This window comes from Coturnix japonica, chromosome 6 (assembly GCF_001577835.2).
Source record: "Coturnix japonica isolate 7356 chromosome 6, Coturnix japonica 2.1, whole genome shotgun sequence".
Taxonomy (NCBI): Eukaryota; Metazoa; Chordata; class Aves; order Galliformes; family Phasianidae; genus Coturnix; species Coturnix japonica.
The window spans coordinates 2,144,402-2,160,993 of NC_029521.1; the positions used below are offsets into that span (position 1 = coordinate 2,144,402).

The following is a 16,592-nucleotide window of genomic DNA, read 5'->3' on the forward strand; positions in this document are numbered from 1 at the left end:
TGTCACGGTAACTTTGTGTATCTTAATCTTCTACCACTAGGTCTCTGTAGGAATGTCTCCAGATGTTCTGCTGATAATTCCCTCATAAATTAAACTTGAATTCTGCATTGCTTTCCTTGACTTCTCTATGAGAAGTGTATCTACATCGTGGGATTCACCATCACTTGCTCTGCTGTTACCGGAGGGAATCATTTGTTTTAGGGCAGGAATGTGCTCTGGAGACAATTCTGCCTCTTCTGTGACTGCTGAGGGAGCCCAGGCACTAGTTTGGTTTGGTGCCTTGCTCGCATGTATTTTAAGGAGTATAATTTCTTCCAGATCATGAAAATGTTTGGTCTTTCTGCATCTTTGAAGCGTGAGTTTAACTTCAGTCATTGCCAGCTTCTCTTTAGGCCTCTTTCTTCTTCTGAATGGCTCCTATAGAAACCTAGCCAAATATACATTTCTTTACTGTTGATAATGGTTCTTTTTTCAGAAAAACACAATTCCTGCATAGAATTTGTGGTATGCAGAATCCCTCCTTGGAAACCTTGACTATGAAATTGCTTTTCAGAGAGAAAAATGTAAGAACCATACGTTACATGCATGTTTTACAGGTAATCTACCAAGTTGGAGCAAGAGAGAAAGGGAACAAATTAGTTTACTTATGTGCCTCCAGCATAAGCAACAACCTGCCAAACACTTCTATATTTGTTTCAGTGCTTTAAGTAATGGTTATTTTAAAATTTTAATGGATGTGATTATTTAGTAGTGTAGAATTGCCTGGGATCATTGAGTTTAAAATACAGGCACTGAGGAACAAACAATCAAGAAGGCAAGAAAGGAAGATTTGTAGGGAACCTACAAACAGGAGGGGAGTGAACTCTTTATAAGGGTAGATAATGGCAGAACAAGGGGAAATGGTTTTAAGTGCAGTGAGGGGAAATTTAGGTTGGATGTTAGGGGGAAGTTCTTTCCTTTGAGAGTAGTGAAGTGCTGGAACAGCTGCCCAGAGAGGCTGTGATGCCCCATCCCTAGATGTGTTCAAGGTCAGGTAGGATGGAGCTCTGTGCAGCCTGGTGTGGTATTAAACATGGAGGTTGGTGTCCCTGCATGCAGTAGGGGGGGATTGGAGCTTGATGATCCTTGAGGTCCCTTCCAACCCAAACCATTCTGTGATTCTGTTTATTATTTCCTGCAGGCTGCCATGCTTACTGCTACGTCCTGCCACTGCTGCCCTTGGTGCATCATTCTTCCACACCTTTCATCTGGCCTGAGTGTGTATGTAGGGCTGCTTTTGCCCAAGCAAAGATCCTTGAGAGTAAACTGATTTCTTCTGAGAATGAGTCTGCATAGATTTAATGTTACTGCATCTGTGAGCAGTACCAGGTGAGAAAGTCAAAACTTAGAGGAAGCTCCCCATCAATTTAGGCTTCCTTCATTTTCTCACCTTTCTTTCTTACTCTTCTTTTGATAAGTCATCAAAACTGCATCCGTTACATATCTGGAAGGGCTGAACCAATGAAGTATGGGTTGTAACACAAATCAGAAGGACTGAAGCATGGCACACTCCCTTCTGGAATGGTCCCTCCCTTTGTGGGTCAGCAGGACAGCTGTGGCTATGAGGGGCTGCCCGAGGTATGCTGTTACCACTGAAGTCTCCCTCTCTCATTTCACTCTGCTATTGTAAGCTGTAAAATTATCACCTTTGGGAAAAACAATAGCAACAAAATGGAATATAATGAAGCATTTAGCCCAAGAATAATCAGAACAGTTTAATAACATGAGAACTAAATTGCTCTTGTAATGTCCCCACATCAAATGCATAAACGCACACACACACATGTATATGTATCTATATAAGTACACTGAATCTCTGAGTAGATTGAAAGAATCTTGTTGAGAGAAATGATATCAAGAAAATAGATACACCAGGGCAGAAGCTTTCCTTTTCCCTTTCCTCCTGGTCTTCTTTTTCCCTTTATCCCTTACTCCGCTTTTTTTCATTCTTTTTCATGATTCCTATTTGTAAGACTTGTGGCTTCAGGTTTACTGCAGCTGCCTGTGGCATGTACTCAGCCTGTGAATTCTTGAGGCTGAAGGCAGGCAAATCAGAGTAGGAAAACTGGGGATTATCAGTCTGGAAAGAGGGCAGAGGGCTGCTGTGTAAAACAAGTTATGCTCCATCTGCATTTAGGAGCCACATAAACAGTGCAGGAAGTTTAAATCTTCGGGCATGCCTGAAGAATCAAAATAAAACAGGCACCGCTTCCTAAGCAGAGGTGACTCTGCAGGGCTTAGACTAATGCTATTAAGATCCAAATTAGAAAAGGTTGTTGCAGTCAGCAACATTATTGCATGGCCTCCTCTGCCGTGCAGCTAAGGCTACTAAGCCCAAAGTTAGCAGATTTTGTTATACTGTGGAAGCCTTCCCAGTTACTAGGGAAGGAAGGTACTGGCTAGGGAAGAGGGACTGGGAGAATAAACACAACTTTAGTCATTTTAAATGCATGTGTCAGATATGATTGTGGCATATCCAGTTATCAAAGTGGACTACTGTGGAGTGATGTATGGTTGTGATACTTAAAAGGAGAATAGTAATTTTTTCTGAGGGAGAAAAAATTCCAACCTAGTGGGCAATGCAACATGTTTACATCCCATCAGTTCTCAAGACTAATAACTTTAAAGACAGCGAGGGCTTTAAAGAAAGAAATGTCTGGTTCATTTGGAGTTTTCCCTCAGAGGTGGAACTCAGAGAGTCTGTCCCAGAGAATTTTGCTCTGGAGTCCTGTATGCTTGATGCCAGAAGCATCTGCATGTTGCTGTAGGGCCTTTGGAGAAGAGGAGAACCGTGGCTGTGGTGGCTGGCCCTCTCCTCCCTTCAGATTGTGACAAATGTACATCAAATAAATACCACTGGTAGAGTTTTATTGCCCCATTAAAAAAAAAAAAAAATTAAAAAAAAAAAAAAAGGAAAAAAAGAAAAAGGAAAAAGAATAATGCTCATGTTAATTTTATTTCTTCAGCAAGCCTAGAGGTCTATTAATGACTTCACTCCTCCTCCTATGGAGGAGCTGCCTTCATTGGCATTAAGTGCAAGATCCAATTTAGAATGACGTAGTGCATTACTGTGCTCCGACTTGCATCAGAGGGAAGGATTTTCCACTTTACAAGATATGCCTTGCCAGAAGCTTCTTGGAGGTGCATTTACTTAATGGAATTGATTTAGTATCTGACCCGTATTGCCTGCTAATAAAACCTTCCTGCCAAAATCATGGGTAATAAATATCCTATAGCTTTCTTTTCTGATAAAGGATACTGTCTTATTTGCTTTATGCCATCTTTCTCTAAGCATATGAGGAAAAGGAATAAATTTTGTCCAGTGACCACATTAAAAAAGAATGAGTCAGAAGAGCGTGGTCACTTGAGTGTCACTTTTGAACTTGTGAGTAGAATCAATTGGTAAGGCATGTTTGTGCTCAGAAAATCTATATGGGGAAAGAGGTGGAGACTGTAATATCAAGTTATTAATCTTATTAGGAACCAAACAAAAAATGTTTTCTAAATTAATTCCCTTTTTGAAAGCCAGGAATGATTACATTGTGTTGAACTTTACTGTCTGACAGTAGACTTTGACCCCATTTGCTTTGCATTCACTTACACCACAATATAAGCAGGGGATCTGGCTATTCTTGGAGAATGTAAAACAAATTCTTACACCTCTACTGAATGGCACCTGCTGCTTCATTGAATATTTTATTCTCCAGGTCGTATTTTTAGCTCAAAGCAGAGAAGAATCTTCCTACGTAGCAGCAAGGAGAATGGCTTTTATCATTTGAAGTGCATAATTTTGTCCATGAAAGTGAAGTGCCTAGCTTTCATTGTCTTCATTATTGAATACAGTTGCCCATCATGGTAATGCCTGTTGTACTCTTTTTACCACTCAGATAAAGCCTAGCGTGGTTGTATTCATGGCTTGAAACTTAACCCATCATTTGCACTGGAGGTATATTTATGAAGTCTTTATCTTGTTTAGAAACAAGTTAGTTGTGTTAACTAAACTGGTGAAACATGTAGCATTTGCATCTGCTAATGCATGCTTAATTTCTTTTTCTTGTTTATTATAAATTAATTTTACTTCTACTGCTCCTGGTATTTAAAGATGTTTCACTTGTGAGGCAAGATTGAGGACTGTGAAAACAAATCTTATCAGCCAGTCACTGGCTACTATCTACAAGGTTATTATTTCAGAGCTTGAGTGGAGGGAAACCACTTTGTCTGATGCACTGAAGACGTTAGGGGCAGGAGGTTAATTATGTTGGATTGCCTTTTCGAGTAGAATTTAACTTTGGTGGGAAGAGAGGTGTTTCAGTCAATGTTGCTGATATTGACCTGAGGCCCCATAAAATGTCTGTTTAATAGTTAGCCCCAAAATGCATCTGGATTATCTTGAAACACTGAGATGTTATTGAAAAATTGTCAGCATAATTTGATTCTTCTGAAGAGGTTGCAGATGGAATTATACACTTCACTCTTAAGAGAGAAATGGCAATATGTGTATTGACATAATATGGTGATCTAACAGAACTTTATTATAAATAAGACAAGTTTAACAAGGTTTGAGGTGCACTTGATTATTTACTAAAGCATCAAGGAACATTTAAATGTAAATTATGTGAAAGGTATTACATAGAAGACATTATAACTACAAAGAAAACCCATTCAGACAGGATTACACCAAGGACAGACTTTGGATCTGATGACATTATACTGAGAATAGTCTCAGGTATTTGGAATATAGTTCCTTTTGCCTTCTGGACTCTGGAGAGTCTTGAAGCAACTGGATCCTATTCCATTCCTGGACTTAAGAATGAGCCCTCTGCTTTTTCCAGATCCCTCTACAGAGGAGTTTGGGTGCAGCCAAATTCACCCTCAGTCTCAAATTTTTCCCAGCCTTGGTCAGTGGTTTGCTTAGCTAGGTTTTCCCACTAAAACATCCTTAGCAAATTACTTGCAAACTTTCAATAAGCTACGTATCACTTGCCAAAGGTCTTTCGCAGCAAGAGATTTCTTACTTGGTAGACCCACCTTTCTGAACATCTCTTGAGAGGAAGTCCTGTTGTGCATCCCACTTCCATGCGGGAGAGTTCACAAGGTTCTTGGTCTGTTTACTATTTGTGGAGTAAGATAACTGACTCATAGCCATATTGCATATGGACTGCAGTTTTGAGCTAGATGTGAGGGGGAACACACTGTCAGAAAAGCACAGCACGAAAACAAATATACGACAAAACTAGTTAGCAGTCTTATTTAAGATCAATATCTTGTTCTGCTGCTGTAATACACTTGCTACCTTTCAGGTTGTTTCATATAAGTATAGAGATCTGCATGGCCAGCTGTGGCCTCTTGTGCCTTTTCTACCTGCATGAAAGAGTGTGAAGTTTTGAAAAACAATATCCACATCAGCTCTTCAAAATACATCTGTTTCTCGTATCACTCTCATCACATAAACATGACATGTTAAAATATCTATGTTGTTGTTTAATTTAAATTTAAGTTTTTCTTATAAACTCCAAAATGTCTTTTGGATGGAATTATTCCTGTTTCCTCCTTGGTGTTTATGCAATGTGACACTCATATACTCTGCAGAAGGGCACCTGTAGGTACAGTTATGCTCTTTAAATGGGTGAGCTGTAGTTCTCTCCCTGGGAAATATGAATTTAGATATAACAGGAGGATGGAAGAATCAGTCGTGGGCATTTTTTTTTTCCTGTATAATGTGACTTTAATTAAGGTCCAGCATAGCCTAGTTTTTAGAGTAAATCTTTGTGGTTGTAATTTCTTTCTCTTTCTCCTCCAACCTTAGCTGAAGAACAGTGAAGCTGGGAAGTGACTGGTCCTGAAAAGCCAATTGGATGCCCTATGATCTCTGCCTCAGTCAGCTACATTTGATCCTGCTCCTCAATTTCATTGGGGGAATCTGACTGCAGCGTTCCTATTGACTTAATAAGGTCTGGGGTTCTGGTAGAATTTCTTTTGTGCTGAAATGAGGCATCTGGGGCTCTGCCCTGGATAACAATATTGGACACCATGGCTATCCTGAACTCCAGAAGTATGAGAAACCTTTTCCCAAAGCATCTAAGATTGAGTTGTGCCTGGTTAGTGCTCTTTTGCTAGCTTTTCAGCTCTGTTCAATTGCTCCTCACTTCTGTTAACATTTTTAATCTGTGCTTTATGTTTTCTGTGTGACACAGGTGTGCCAAAGCTACTATCATTTCATAGAATGGTCTAGATTGAAAAGGACCACAATGCTCATCCAGTTTCACCCTGCTATGTGCAGAGTCACCAACCACTAGACCAGGCTGCCCAGAGCCACATCCAGCCTGGCCTTGAATGCCTCCAGGGATGGGGCATCCACAGCCTCCTTGGCCAACCTGTTCCAGTGTGTCACCACCCTCTGGGTAAAAAAATTTCTTCTAAAAGCATTTCCAAAATCCCTCTGAGAAAGCACTCAATTACTAATTCCTGGTCGGATGACAGTTATGCACATCCCCCCCAAATTTGTTTGCTTTTTCTCACACAGGAGACACAGATTTCCTGAGGAGTGGAGTTTGGGGCTCCCAGAGGGAAGTGATGCTGTCTGTACAGCTCCAGGAAGCAATAAGCACCTACATGAAAATAACTCAAGTCCCCATCCTTAATCCCTGCCTATCCTTTTTTATCTGATGGACTCAGCGAGGGCTGGAAGATCACAGCGTGGCTGAAAACGAAAGGGAGTTAACAAGATGTGACCAGTCAATGGCTAAAACAATAGGCGAGACCCTGCATGTTGCCTGCTGCCCAGGTGTCCTTCCCATGCACAGGTAGCCATGTGGATCACCGTGACTTTGCTCTGCTGCTTGGTGCTCGGGGGGCTGCCGTGGGCAGGCACCTCGTGCCCCTCACAGTGCAGCTGTGCCTTCCACAGCCTCAACGAAGGGACGAAAGCCAGGTATGCTGATACTCTCTGGGGCTTTGGGTTTTTTTTCCTTCTCTTTAAGGGTGTTTTCAGAAGGAAATGTTGTGTCTAGGCTTCATGTCTCTTTATTTTTCCAGTCTCTTTGCTCTCCAGCTTTATTTGTAGAGGATTAGCTTCTGAAAACACAGTAAGCTGATTTCAGAGAAAGCGTTTGGGCATCTCCTCTGTGCGAACAGCAACATAATTACCGCTGGGGCAATGGCAAAAAGTAATACAATAAAAATGTTTTGGTTTTGGGTTTTTTTTGCCTTCATGCTGAATGTACTGGCTTTATTCTGTTCTGTTGGTCTGTTTCTGAAGGGTAAGCAGGTTTATTTTGCTGGTACCGAAGCCCTCAATCCAGTTCGCTTACTTAAAAAATCCTCGGGGTGGAGATTTTAGGTGAAATAATCGACTCTGGATAACAACAAACATAAAGAAGTAGGCAATAAGAATAAAGTAAGGCATTTCTCAGAGTGGTAACTTTCAGTTGGAAAGGCAGGTAAGGCCAGAAGGATATCTACTGTCCTTTCAGAGACTGGAAAAAGCTGCAGTGTGTTTTGGTGAGATGCATATTAAAGCAAATGCTCGTTAGTCTCTTAATGAGCACGATGTCGCATTTTTCTGCACTAAGATTTGTATTTCTCACTAGTTGAAGGAGATTATCCTATAGATTGCTTAATGCTTAGCAACGTAGTTGAGGGACGCTATGAGAAGCATCAGAGCACAGTTTTTCTGTGATAATATCTCTGCTAGTTCACACTTTGTGTCATGTTTACACAAACCAGATGTTTTATTGAGAGATGATCTCTGAATTTTTCTTATTTGGCATATTTCTTCTATGAAATCTCAGCCCTCATCTGGGAGTGGACAGGATTTAATACCACCATAGAAGTGCTGGGTGACAGAAATACATAGGGTTTTTTTTGTTATAAACTAACTGGAGGCACCAATAATATTTAACTCCAGGAAAGCTACATGTATGGTTCAGCCACATTATTTATTGTTGCAGACAGTAGAGGAATAGCTGCTTTCAGCCAACATCAGTCTGGTTTTGGTAGCTTTGTAATGTCCTATTTATCAGTCAGGCAGTATGATAAGGAAATTGTACCTGTTTGATCACATTACATTACTTGAGGTTTAGTGTGTGGAGTGGGACATGCCGATCTAACCTGTTACGTTTTGTCAGGTGTCTTAGCACTTTGTTAAGAACTTGCCTTTTTTTTCTCATCTTGACAATTTTTTTATGCAAAGACTGCAGAACTCTTCACATGGTTTTCAGGATTTGAACTCTGGTAATTGCATATAGAAAGGGATGGTTAAGACACACAGATCTGCCTTGCTTTCAGTAAAGCATTTTCTAAAGGGTTAGTTTTCTGTACTTTTCCTCTCTTAAATGATATATCTCTGTGGTGAAGTAACCGCTGCATCTCTACAAACCTTCCAGTTTCACAGTGAAGGAGAGCTTGCAGTAGAGTATTACTAGTGAGTTGACCTTCTTCTCCTTGCTTCATGAGCAGAGCCTGTGCTGTGTTCAGTCTGTATTACTTTATCCCTCTCCAGACTTCCTCAAACAGTTAAAGCTTCTTTTTACTTGTCCTTCAATGTTTGGTCTATTGATCCTTTTATTTTAACATGCATTAGCATGTTCTGCAGTGCCTTGGCACAGCTGTCTGTCATAGGAACCCTAAAAAACTGGAAGAGGAAAAAGCAGGAACACAGTATGGGCCAGAATCAGATTCACACCGCTGTTGGAGGGTGCAATCTCTGCAGTCTGAAAGTGTGTGTACATATGAATTAGTGCAAACCAAATGATGTGAGAATCATCAGCAAGTAAGAAATGTCAAGAACAAAGCTTTTGAAAAAAGAAAGGCAGATAAAATATTGTACTGAAATTTCCAAAATGTCTCAAAATATAAGAAAGTTGTGTCTGTGCTTCTTTCTCACTAGGATGGTGCTGTGTAATGACCCGGAGATGACCCTCACCCCAGTGAACATCCCTGTAGATACGTTTAAGCTTCGAATAGAGAAGACAGCCATCCGCAGGGTGCCGGGGGAAGCTTTCCACGCTCTTCACAACCTGGAGTACCTCTGGTTGCCCTATAACTCCCTGGCCAGCCTCAGCGGGATCACCTTCAAGGGTCTCCGTCACTTGCTGGAGCTGAGGCTAGATGGCAATAACTTAATATCATTTCCCTGGGAAACCTTGTCTGACATGCCACAACTAAGGCTTCTGGATTTACACAGCAATGAACTTACCTCAGTTCCTCCAGATGCTGCTCGTTACATCAAGAATATCACGTACCTGGACCTGTCTAGCAACAAACTGATGACTCTTCCTCAGGCTCTTATTTCTACCTGGGCCAACCTGCAGGCTGTCCCTTACTTTCCCAACGATAACTCCAAGATCATCTTAGGTAAGAGTGACCCTGATTTTGCAGTAGGCAAAATGACAAGAGCTCGCTATCTTATCATAGCATTTTCGCTCACTGTGGTTGCTATAACGCGTACACTGCTCATTTAATGCCCTTTATGAAGTGTGCACGTTCACTTACACCCTAACCAACTCACTTCAGCCTTTCCACACCCAGCTTATTACAGCCTAAACTTTATCACAGGCTCACGTCTTCCTTACAGAGAAGCAGTTACTCCTTTTCAAGAGCTTTTATTGATGGATGCTGTCACTTTTGGAGAACATACAAAGGTGATTAGAGCTCTGTGTCTTTCAAGTGCTGTTTTCTACTAGCAGCTGGCATGGAGTTGATTAGTTTTAAGCAGCATTAAATCAAAAGATGGATTCTTCTTATGTCCAAGTTAAAAAGGAATAAACCTGCTGCTGAGCATATAATGTGGGTCAGTACAGCCAGTTTGTCCCAGCATGTGCCTCTTAAGAGTCTCTTTTAGCTCTCCACGTAGAATTAAAACCTCAGTTTCCCCACAGCTGTTAACATAATGCTGCCTCCAAGGGTGAGAATCCACTTGCTGGTGGCATTTCTATGCTCCTCAGAAGTACGGTCCAGGTCAATAGTACATTTTTGTGTCAGAGAGTATATTACAGACCACTGTCTTAATTATTCCACAGTGTGATATGCTCAGATGAGGTTCTGAGTACATTTACTAGTTCAGGGATTACTGCTTAGCCTTTCAGCCGTAGTACGCTGGTTCAAATCCTCAGCAGGTTGATGATGTTTCACAGGTGTTGCCATTTGCTGTCTTTATTTGTTATGAACTGGCATAGCTCCACTGGCTCCTTGCTCCGTGGGATGTGTGCATCTGCAGGTACTGCATCTACTACCATGGGTGTGAGTTCAGGCACCTGGTGATAGTCTTCTTTTATATATTTTAATTATTAAGTGGTGAGCTCCTGCCAAGACCTCCTTACAAGCCTATGGAGGATGGTGTGCAGTGGTCTCAGCAAGATAATATTCAGCAGAATCCTTTAAACAGTTCATTTGGGGCACCAGGGTCTTTTGATATACCCTGTGTTTCAGCTGACTCTAGCAAATTCAAGCAGCCCCTTGATGCTCATGGAGCCTTGTGTCACACACACTGTGCTTGTGCCAAGTCTTGGTTCCTGATGAAAAGCTGCAGCTTGTGTGACTGCTGCTGTCATGCCCCAGGAGCCAGCAATAGCAGCACTGCTGTGTGGGCAGATGCTTCTGCTTGCTGGGAATCAAGGGGATAGTAGGGCTCCTTACTTTGCGGCTGCTGCCAGCCCTGAGGCCTGTCCTTGGGCTGCCTGCTGAAAAGAGAGGGTGAAACCCCCCTGATGACAGGTCTGGGACTCTGAGCTCCTGTCTTAGTCTTCGAATGCATGCCTGGATTTTTTCTTAAGTCCCCAGTGGCAATGCTGCTAGCTAAAGCCATTAAAGACCAGAAGCTGTTTGTAGGACTGGCAAATGTCTGAGATGACGTACAGATTTAGCTAGAATGCAGTGGCTGCTATTCACACACAGAATGGCCCGGGTTGGAAGGCACCTCAAGGATCGTGAATCTCCAACCCCTCTGCCAGGCAGGGCCACCAACCTCCACATTTACTGGACCAGGTTGCCCAGGGCCCCATCCAACCTGGCCTATTCATGCCTGTGCATTGCTCCAGATCTGATTTTGCTTTTTCAGTACCATCTTCACAAATCTGTTTTGAATGGGGCAATATCTCTTTTTACAAAATTTGAGTTCAGTATGCACACTCTGTAAGAGCAGTAAAGCAGAAAAAGAGAAACATTCTGGGACAGTGAAGCAGAAGTGTTTTCTTTAATATAGCCCTTCCAATGTGTGCATTCTAAATACAGGTGCTGTCTAATAGAGGTGTATAAGCCTGTTGTAGGCCTGATTGTTAGCCTGACTGTAGCTGGCTTATGATTTTAAAGATCACTGTTGAGAAGAATTTCATAGCCTGTGTCTTATTAGGAAAATGAAAACAAATAACCAGCTCATTCCCATGACTATCTTTTCCAAAGTCTTTATAACAAACTATGTGTTTTGCTACATTAAACACATAAATAGTGACATGTTCTTGGGACAAATTACCTTGCTTTGAACTTCACGAGTGTGATTTAATGTCTAAGTTTTGAGATACCATAGCAAATCCTACTTCCTCCCTTCTACTGACCAGTACTGTAAGACACTTCAACCTCAGCCAACAGGTCTGTTGCTATGACCCCTATGCATGTCCTTTTCTAGGGGCAGACTGGGAATCTATCAGTTTGTCCTGCTGAAAAACAGAAACAAAAGTGGCATAAAAAAAAATACAGTTGGAGTGACTGAGTGCTCTGCTTTCTTTTGACAGGTTTGCAAGACAATCCTTGGGCGTGTGACTGCAGTCTGTATGAAATGGTCCACTTCCTGAATTTCCAGTCTCCCAACATAGCATTCATTGAGCCCAGGCTGAAGTGCTTCACCCCTCGCAGCCTAGCAGGAGTCTTCTTCAGCCAGGTCGAGCTAAGGAAGTGTCAAAGCCCTGTTGTACATACATCTGTAGCCAAAGTGAAGACCATCCTGGGCAGCACTGTGCTACTGCGATGTGGGACAACGGGGGTGCCCATTCCTGAGCTCAGCTGGAGAAGGGCTGATGGTGCTCCGCTAAATGGCACAGGTACGTTTAAGCTTAAGCTTTTTTTTTTCCCCAGTGTGGACTGAGTGAGCGAGTCCTACACACCTTATTTTCTGTGGCCTACAAAGCATGTAGCTCCCTTAGCCTGTCTTCATAGCAGATGTGCTCCAGCCTTCTAAGCATCTTCATGGCCCTTTTCTGGGCCTGATCCAAATGCTGTCCTTTGTGTGCTGGGAGACGCAGTATACCAGGTAGAGCCTCATGAGGGCAGAGCAGAGTGGGACAATCACACCCATGTCCCTGCTGCCATCCCTCTTTTGGTGCAGTCTAGGACACTGTTGGCCTTCCAGGCTGCAAGCGTACACTGCTATCTCACATTATGTTTTTCATCTACCAGGACCCCCAGGTCCTTCTTGGCAGAGAAAAACATATTATAACATTATGTATCAGCAATGGCAGCTCCAGTGCCAGTATTGTTATATCACTGAAATAGTGGTCTTCTGAGTACAAAAGAGTGAGATACGGCTCACTGTCTACATGAATGGAGAAAGGCCATAGGAAGACTGGTAGCTTTGATTCCTATTATTTCCATTCAGTAATGAATTAAATGGTAAAAACTGTATTTTAGTGTTAATGTCATTTTCTTGCAATTACTATAGTACTGTAGCATAATTAGTGGCAAAAATAAATGATTTTACTGTCTCAGGTAGATATTCTGTTGATTGAGACCTAACAGTTCACAAAACACATTATTAATTCTAGTGACGACTGACTGTTTTGTGTTTTTCCTTCTTTTCAGTGCACCAAGAGATCTCTAGTGATGGGATGAGCTGGTCTATCCTGGGCCTGCCTGTAGTCTCTTATCTTGACTCTGGAGAGTACATTTGTAAAGCAAAGAATTTCCTGGGGGCAACAGAAGCGTTCATATCCCTCATCATCATGGACTCAGAAAGCACAGATGACCCCAATTCCAATGCCAAAGGCACGTGGAATGGGAAGGCAAGCGGGATGGAGGCAGCTGCCTACAATGACAAGCTAGTGGCAAGATATGTTATCACCACCTCTACCATGCCTACCCTAGGGGCTGGAGCAGGCACCGGGGAGGATCTCCTCATCCCAGCTGGAGCTAAAGATAGCAACCCCCAAAACCTACTGGTGAGCCCACCTACTGGTCAGCAGGAGCCAGAGCGAATTGTGAGATCTGTCAGAGTGTTAGGAGACACTGACCAGAGTGTCACCCTGGTCTGGAAGGCGCCTCTGGCGAAGAACACAACAGTGTTCAGTGTCCTCTATGCTGTCTTTGGAGAGAGGGACATGCGTCGGATCAATGTGGAACCAGGGAAGACCAAGGTCAACATTTATGGGCTGCTACCAAAGACCAAGTACATAGTGTGCGTCTGCGTGAAAGGGCTGATCCCCAGGAAGGAGCAGTGCATCATATTTTCCACAGATGAAGTTGCTAGTGCAGGAGGGACCCAGAAACTCATCAACGTGGTTGTCATCAGTGTGGCTTGTGTCATTGCCGTTCCTCTGACACTGGTGGTCTGCTGTGGAGCGTTGAAGAGACGCTGCAAGAAGTGCTTTGTGAGGAAACCCAAGGAAATTCAGGAGTCCTACGTCACCTTTGAAAGTCTTTCTCCTGGGGCCAAGGTGAAAGGAGTGGAAGGAGAATACTTGACTAGACATACCCCCGATGAGTCTAACAGGCTCCTCTCTGCCCGATCCAGTGTGGACTCAGAAGCAATACCAAAGATAGAGGGGCAACCTAATGAATACTTTTGCTGATAGTTACTAGTCTGGTCATTGGCTTGCTACATGGAAAGCACGTGGCTGTATGTACGACTGTGTTCCAACACTGCATGCCATTGTGTCAGTTTATGCGTCTCAGACGTATTCTGGAGGAGGATGCAAGAAAGTAGAAGATGCCCAGACTTTATAGGAACTTGTTATTGACCAGCTGGGGTTTGATGTTTTGTACTCAATCAAAAGCTTCTGTGCTAACGGTCTCGTTCTCTCGGACCATTCTTATTTTCATAAAATGATGCATGCACACTGAGTGTGAGGACATTAAGCAACACTTTTGAGCATGCTCTGCTCAGTGCTGTTTAGTACCTGCTCTGCAATATGATAAGTATTTGATTTGCAACTCTTTTATGATTCTTTGGTTTACAAATTGGGGACTACTTGATAGTTTTAATACTAATATCTGTGAATGTCAAGATAGAGTCTTACCTTTTATGCACTGTATATTTGCATGAACCAAGCAAATTCATGCTTAATAGATAGCTAAATACGACTGTGTAGTACACCTAAAAATAGCTTTATATTCTCAGTTCAAAGAAATGTGCAAAGAGATATGACTCGAGACAATAAGCAATTGACTCTTAAGAACACTTAAGAGGGTAAGTTTGAGAATGGCATTTTGACCCTAACCACTGTTCTACTTATCACACAATTGAACAACAGTACCACGCAAACCTTTCAGTATCAGTCCTAGCTGTCATTTTCTAGCAGTGTTGTAATTAGTACAGTGTGCTTTATATCAGTTTTTCTACTTAAAAATCATGCAGTAGCCTATTCTGCCAATTATGTGTGGCACTGTAATGTTTTGTAACCATACTGCAAAACCTACGTTAGATAGTTGTACAAAAATCCCCCAGATCAACCCTGTCATTGCTGCTGGCTGTGCTGGTAAAACTGATAGTGAAGATCAGAGGGCGCTTGTGGTTCACCCATCAAAATCTCTTGCTCCGTGTAGGGCAGAGGTGTATATTGCTGACTGAGCATGCTACTGCACTACTTCTGCTGTGGCAGCAATGGTGGCAAAGGCTGATATTTGGGTTTCAAACGTGTTGCAAGTTTGAGAACTCTAGAAAAAAAGAAAATAGAAAAGAAGGAAAAAGGCTAATATTTGTCTAAATGTGTTTTTCTAACCACGGTTTGCTAATCAGTTATTTGTAACTGAAGTCCTGCAATTCTGTGGGAATTTGGATCTGAATACTTATCACAAAGCACTTCACAGCCCTGTCATTTTCTACTCCTGTCCCTTAGGTTGTAATACTGTATATATTGGCTTTCTGTACATAAAAAATAAGCTTCATAAAGAAAATGCTGCGTGACCTGCGAAATGTTGAATGGGAGGGATCCAGCCAAGCGGAAACGATAATTGATGAAGCCTCAGTCTTTTGGAATTGATTTGAAACGTATGCTTGCAAATGTCTTGGAAAGATCTCCACTCGCTTTCAGGGTTTGTATGTAGAGTGTGGATTAACTGATGAAATAGGTAGAATCTAATAGATCTATTACTTATTTATACATATGTATTTCCCAAGATTGATTTCAAGTCTCCTTCTTCAAGGTGGAATAAGAACGTTCCAGTAGCCGTTTTTGGGATGGGTTGAATGGTTTGTTGTTTTCTTCAGCCCAATTCCTGCCCTCATCTGTAGTGGTGTTGCTTTGGGTCATGCAGAAATTAGGAAGGAGCCCAGCCTAGCACCAGTGGTTGATTTTTAGTATTGAAAAATCAAGGCTGTTCTGAAGCTGTCCTGCCATGAATGGAGTGGTCCTGCTGCCCAAGGGCCTTCCCACAAGTGAGGTTTGCAGCCATCTGGGAGTGAGATGTATTTACCTTTCAGCTGTCTGGAGGCAGGAGCAGGGTAATTTGCCACACCTAGTCCTGGTAAAGAACAGCACTTGCCCACTCCAACACAGGGTCTGCAACCAGAGTGAGAAAGGCACCAGCTGGGTCAGTCCCGTCACTCCTTACCTGTGGGGTCAGGAAGGGCAAATTATCCTTGTGGATGTGTAAAGCTTTAAACTCTACAGGATACTTTTGCACTTTGAATGAACAGCAATCCCGAGTAGAATAAATGTGATTTTCCATTTCTATTTCCTACGGTGATTCTAACTGTCCTGTCGGTGAGGCAAAACGCTTCAGCAGCTCAGCTGCTGCTCTAAAACCAGGATACCTGTACCAGACTGGTGATTCACACAAGGTAGGCAATAGATTGAAATGTGTAAGCTCTGTGTTCTGTGGTGTCATACTTTGCTAAACTGTACGTGAAGTTTCTAACTGTTACAGGCAAAATGATTTTCCGCTGAGTGGTTGGCAGATGAATTTCAGAACTTTGGTTGAGATCTGCAGTTGTATGAGACAAGTGAAATTGTGAATAAAAACCTTGTTGCTCTCTTCTGTTTCTTTAACTTGCGGGTGTTGGGGACCTCCTTTCAGCAGGGTCAGTGCAGGCAAGTGATGCTCTCTGGTCACAGCATGCAGAACAGAGATGGCTTAGAGCTCATATCTGGGAACAGTTTATTACTTGGTCAAGGTCAGTCCATAGACGGAAGTGCTGTAAGGACTGTTTCCATGCTCTCCCTCCTTCCTCCCCACCCCACCTTTAATTTTTTGCTTTTCTTGGTGCAAAAGTGAAATATTAAGGATGAGGTGTACAAAAGAAAGAAATAGTGTTTTTAAAATGGATCCAAATAGCTTTGAATTGCACTGAAAAGCTGTTTTTAATTGGAAGAAACTTGAGAATAGCAGCAATCAAGATGAAAGTATTG

At 42.3% G+C, this 16,592-nt stretch overlaps 1 protein-coding gene and 1 long non-coding RNA gene across 2 annotated transcripts; both read left to right on the forward strand.

Annotated features, from left to right (window-relative positions):
• Positions 1-1,177: 1,177 nt before the first annotated feature.
• Positions 1,178-6,346, forward strand: LOC107315555. Its single transcript, XR_001555962.2, has 4 exons — positions 1,178-1,368; positions 1,458-1,617; positions 5,846-6,137; positions 6,234-6,346. It is a non-coding gene; the product is annotated as an uncharacterized LOC107315555 (long non-coding RNA).
• Positions 6,347-6,394: 48 nt separating this feature from the next.
• LRIT1 (leucine rich repeat, Ig-like and transmembrane domains 1) lies at positions 6,395-16,592 on the forward strand. Its single transcript, XM_015866069.2, has 5 exons — positions 6,395-6,440; positions 6,563-6,970; positions 8,927-9,393; positions 11,766-12,071; positions 12,829-16,592. Exons 2-5 carry the CDS (start codon positions 6,849-6,851, stop codon positions 13,812-13,814), a joined length of 1,881 nt encoding a protein of 626 aa, XP_015721555.1. The 5' UTR covers positions 6,395-6,440; positions 6,563-6,848; the 3' UTR covers positions 13,815-16,592.

Excerpts from the sequence above, each read along its gene's own strand:
- LRIT1 (XM_015866069.2), top strand. The coding sequence starts at position 6,849 with ATGTGGATCACCGTGACTTTGCTCTGCTGCTTGGTGCTCGGGGGGCTG. Across the intron at positions 6,971-8,926 it reads AACGAAGGGACGAAAGCCAG|GATGGTGCTGTGTAATGACC; the intron begins GTATGCTGATAC and ends CTTTCTCACTAG. Across the intron at positions 12,072-12,828 it reads TGCTCCGCTAAATGGCACAG|TGCACCAAGAGATCTCTAGT; the intron begins GTACGTTTAAGC and ends CCTTCTTTTCAG.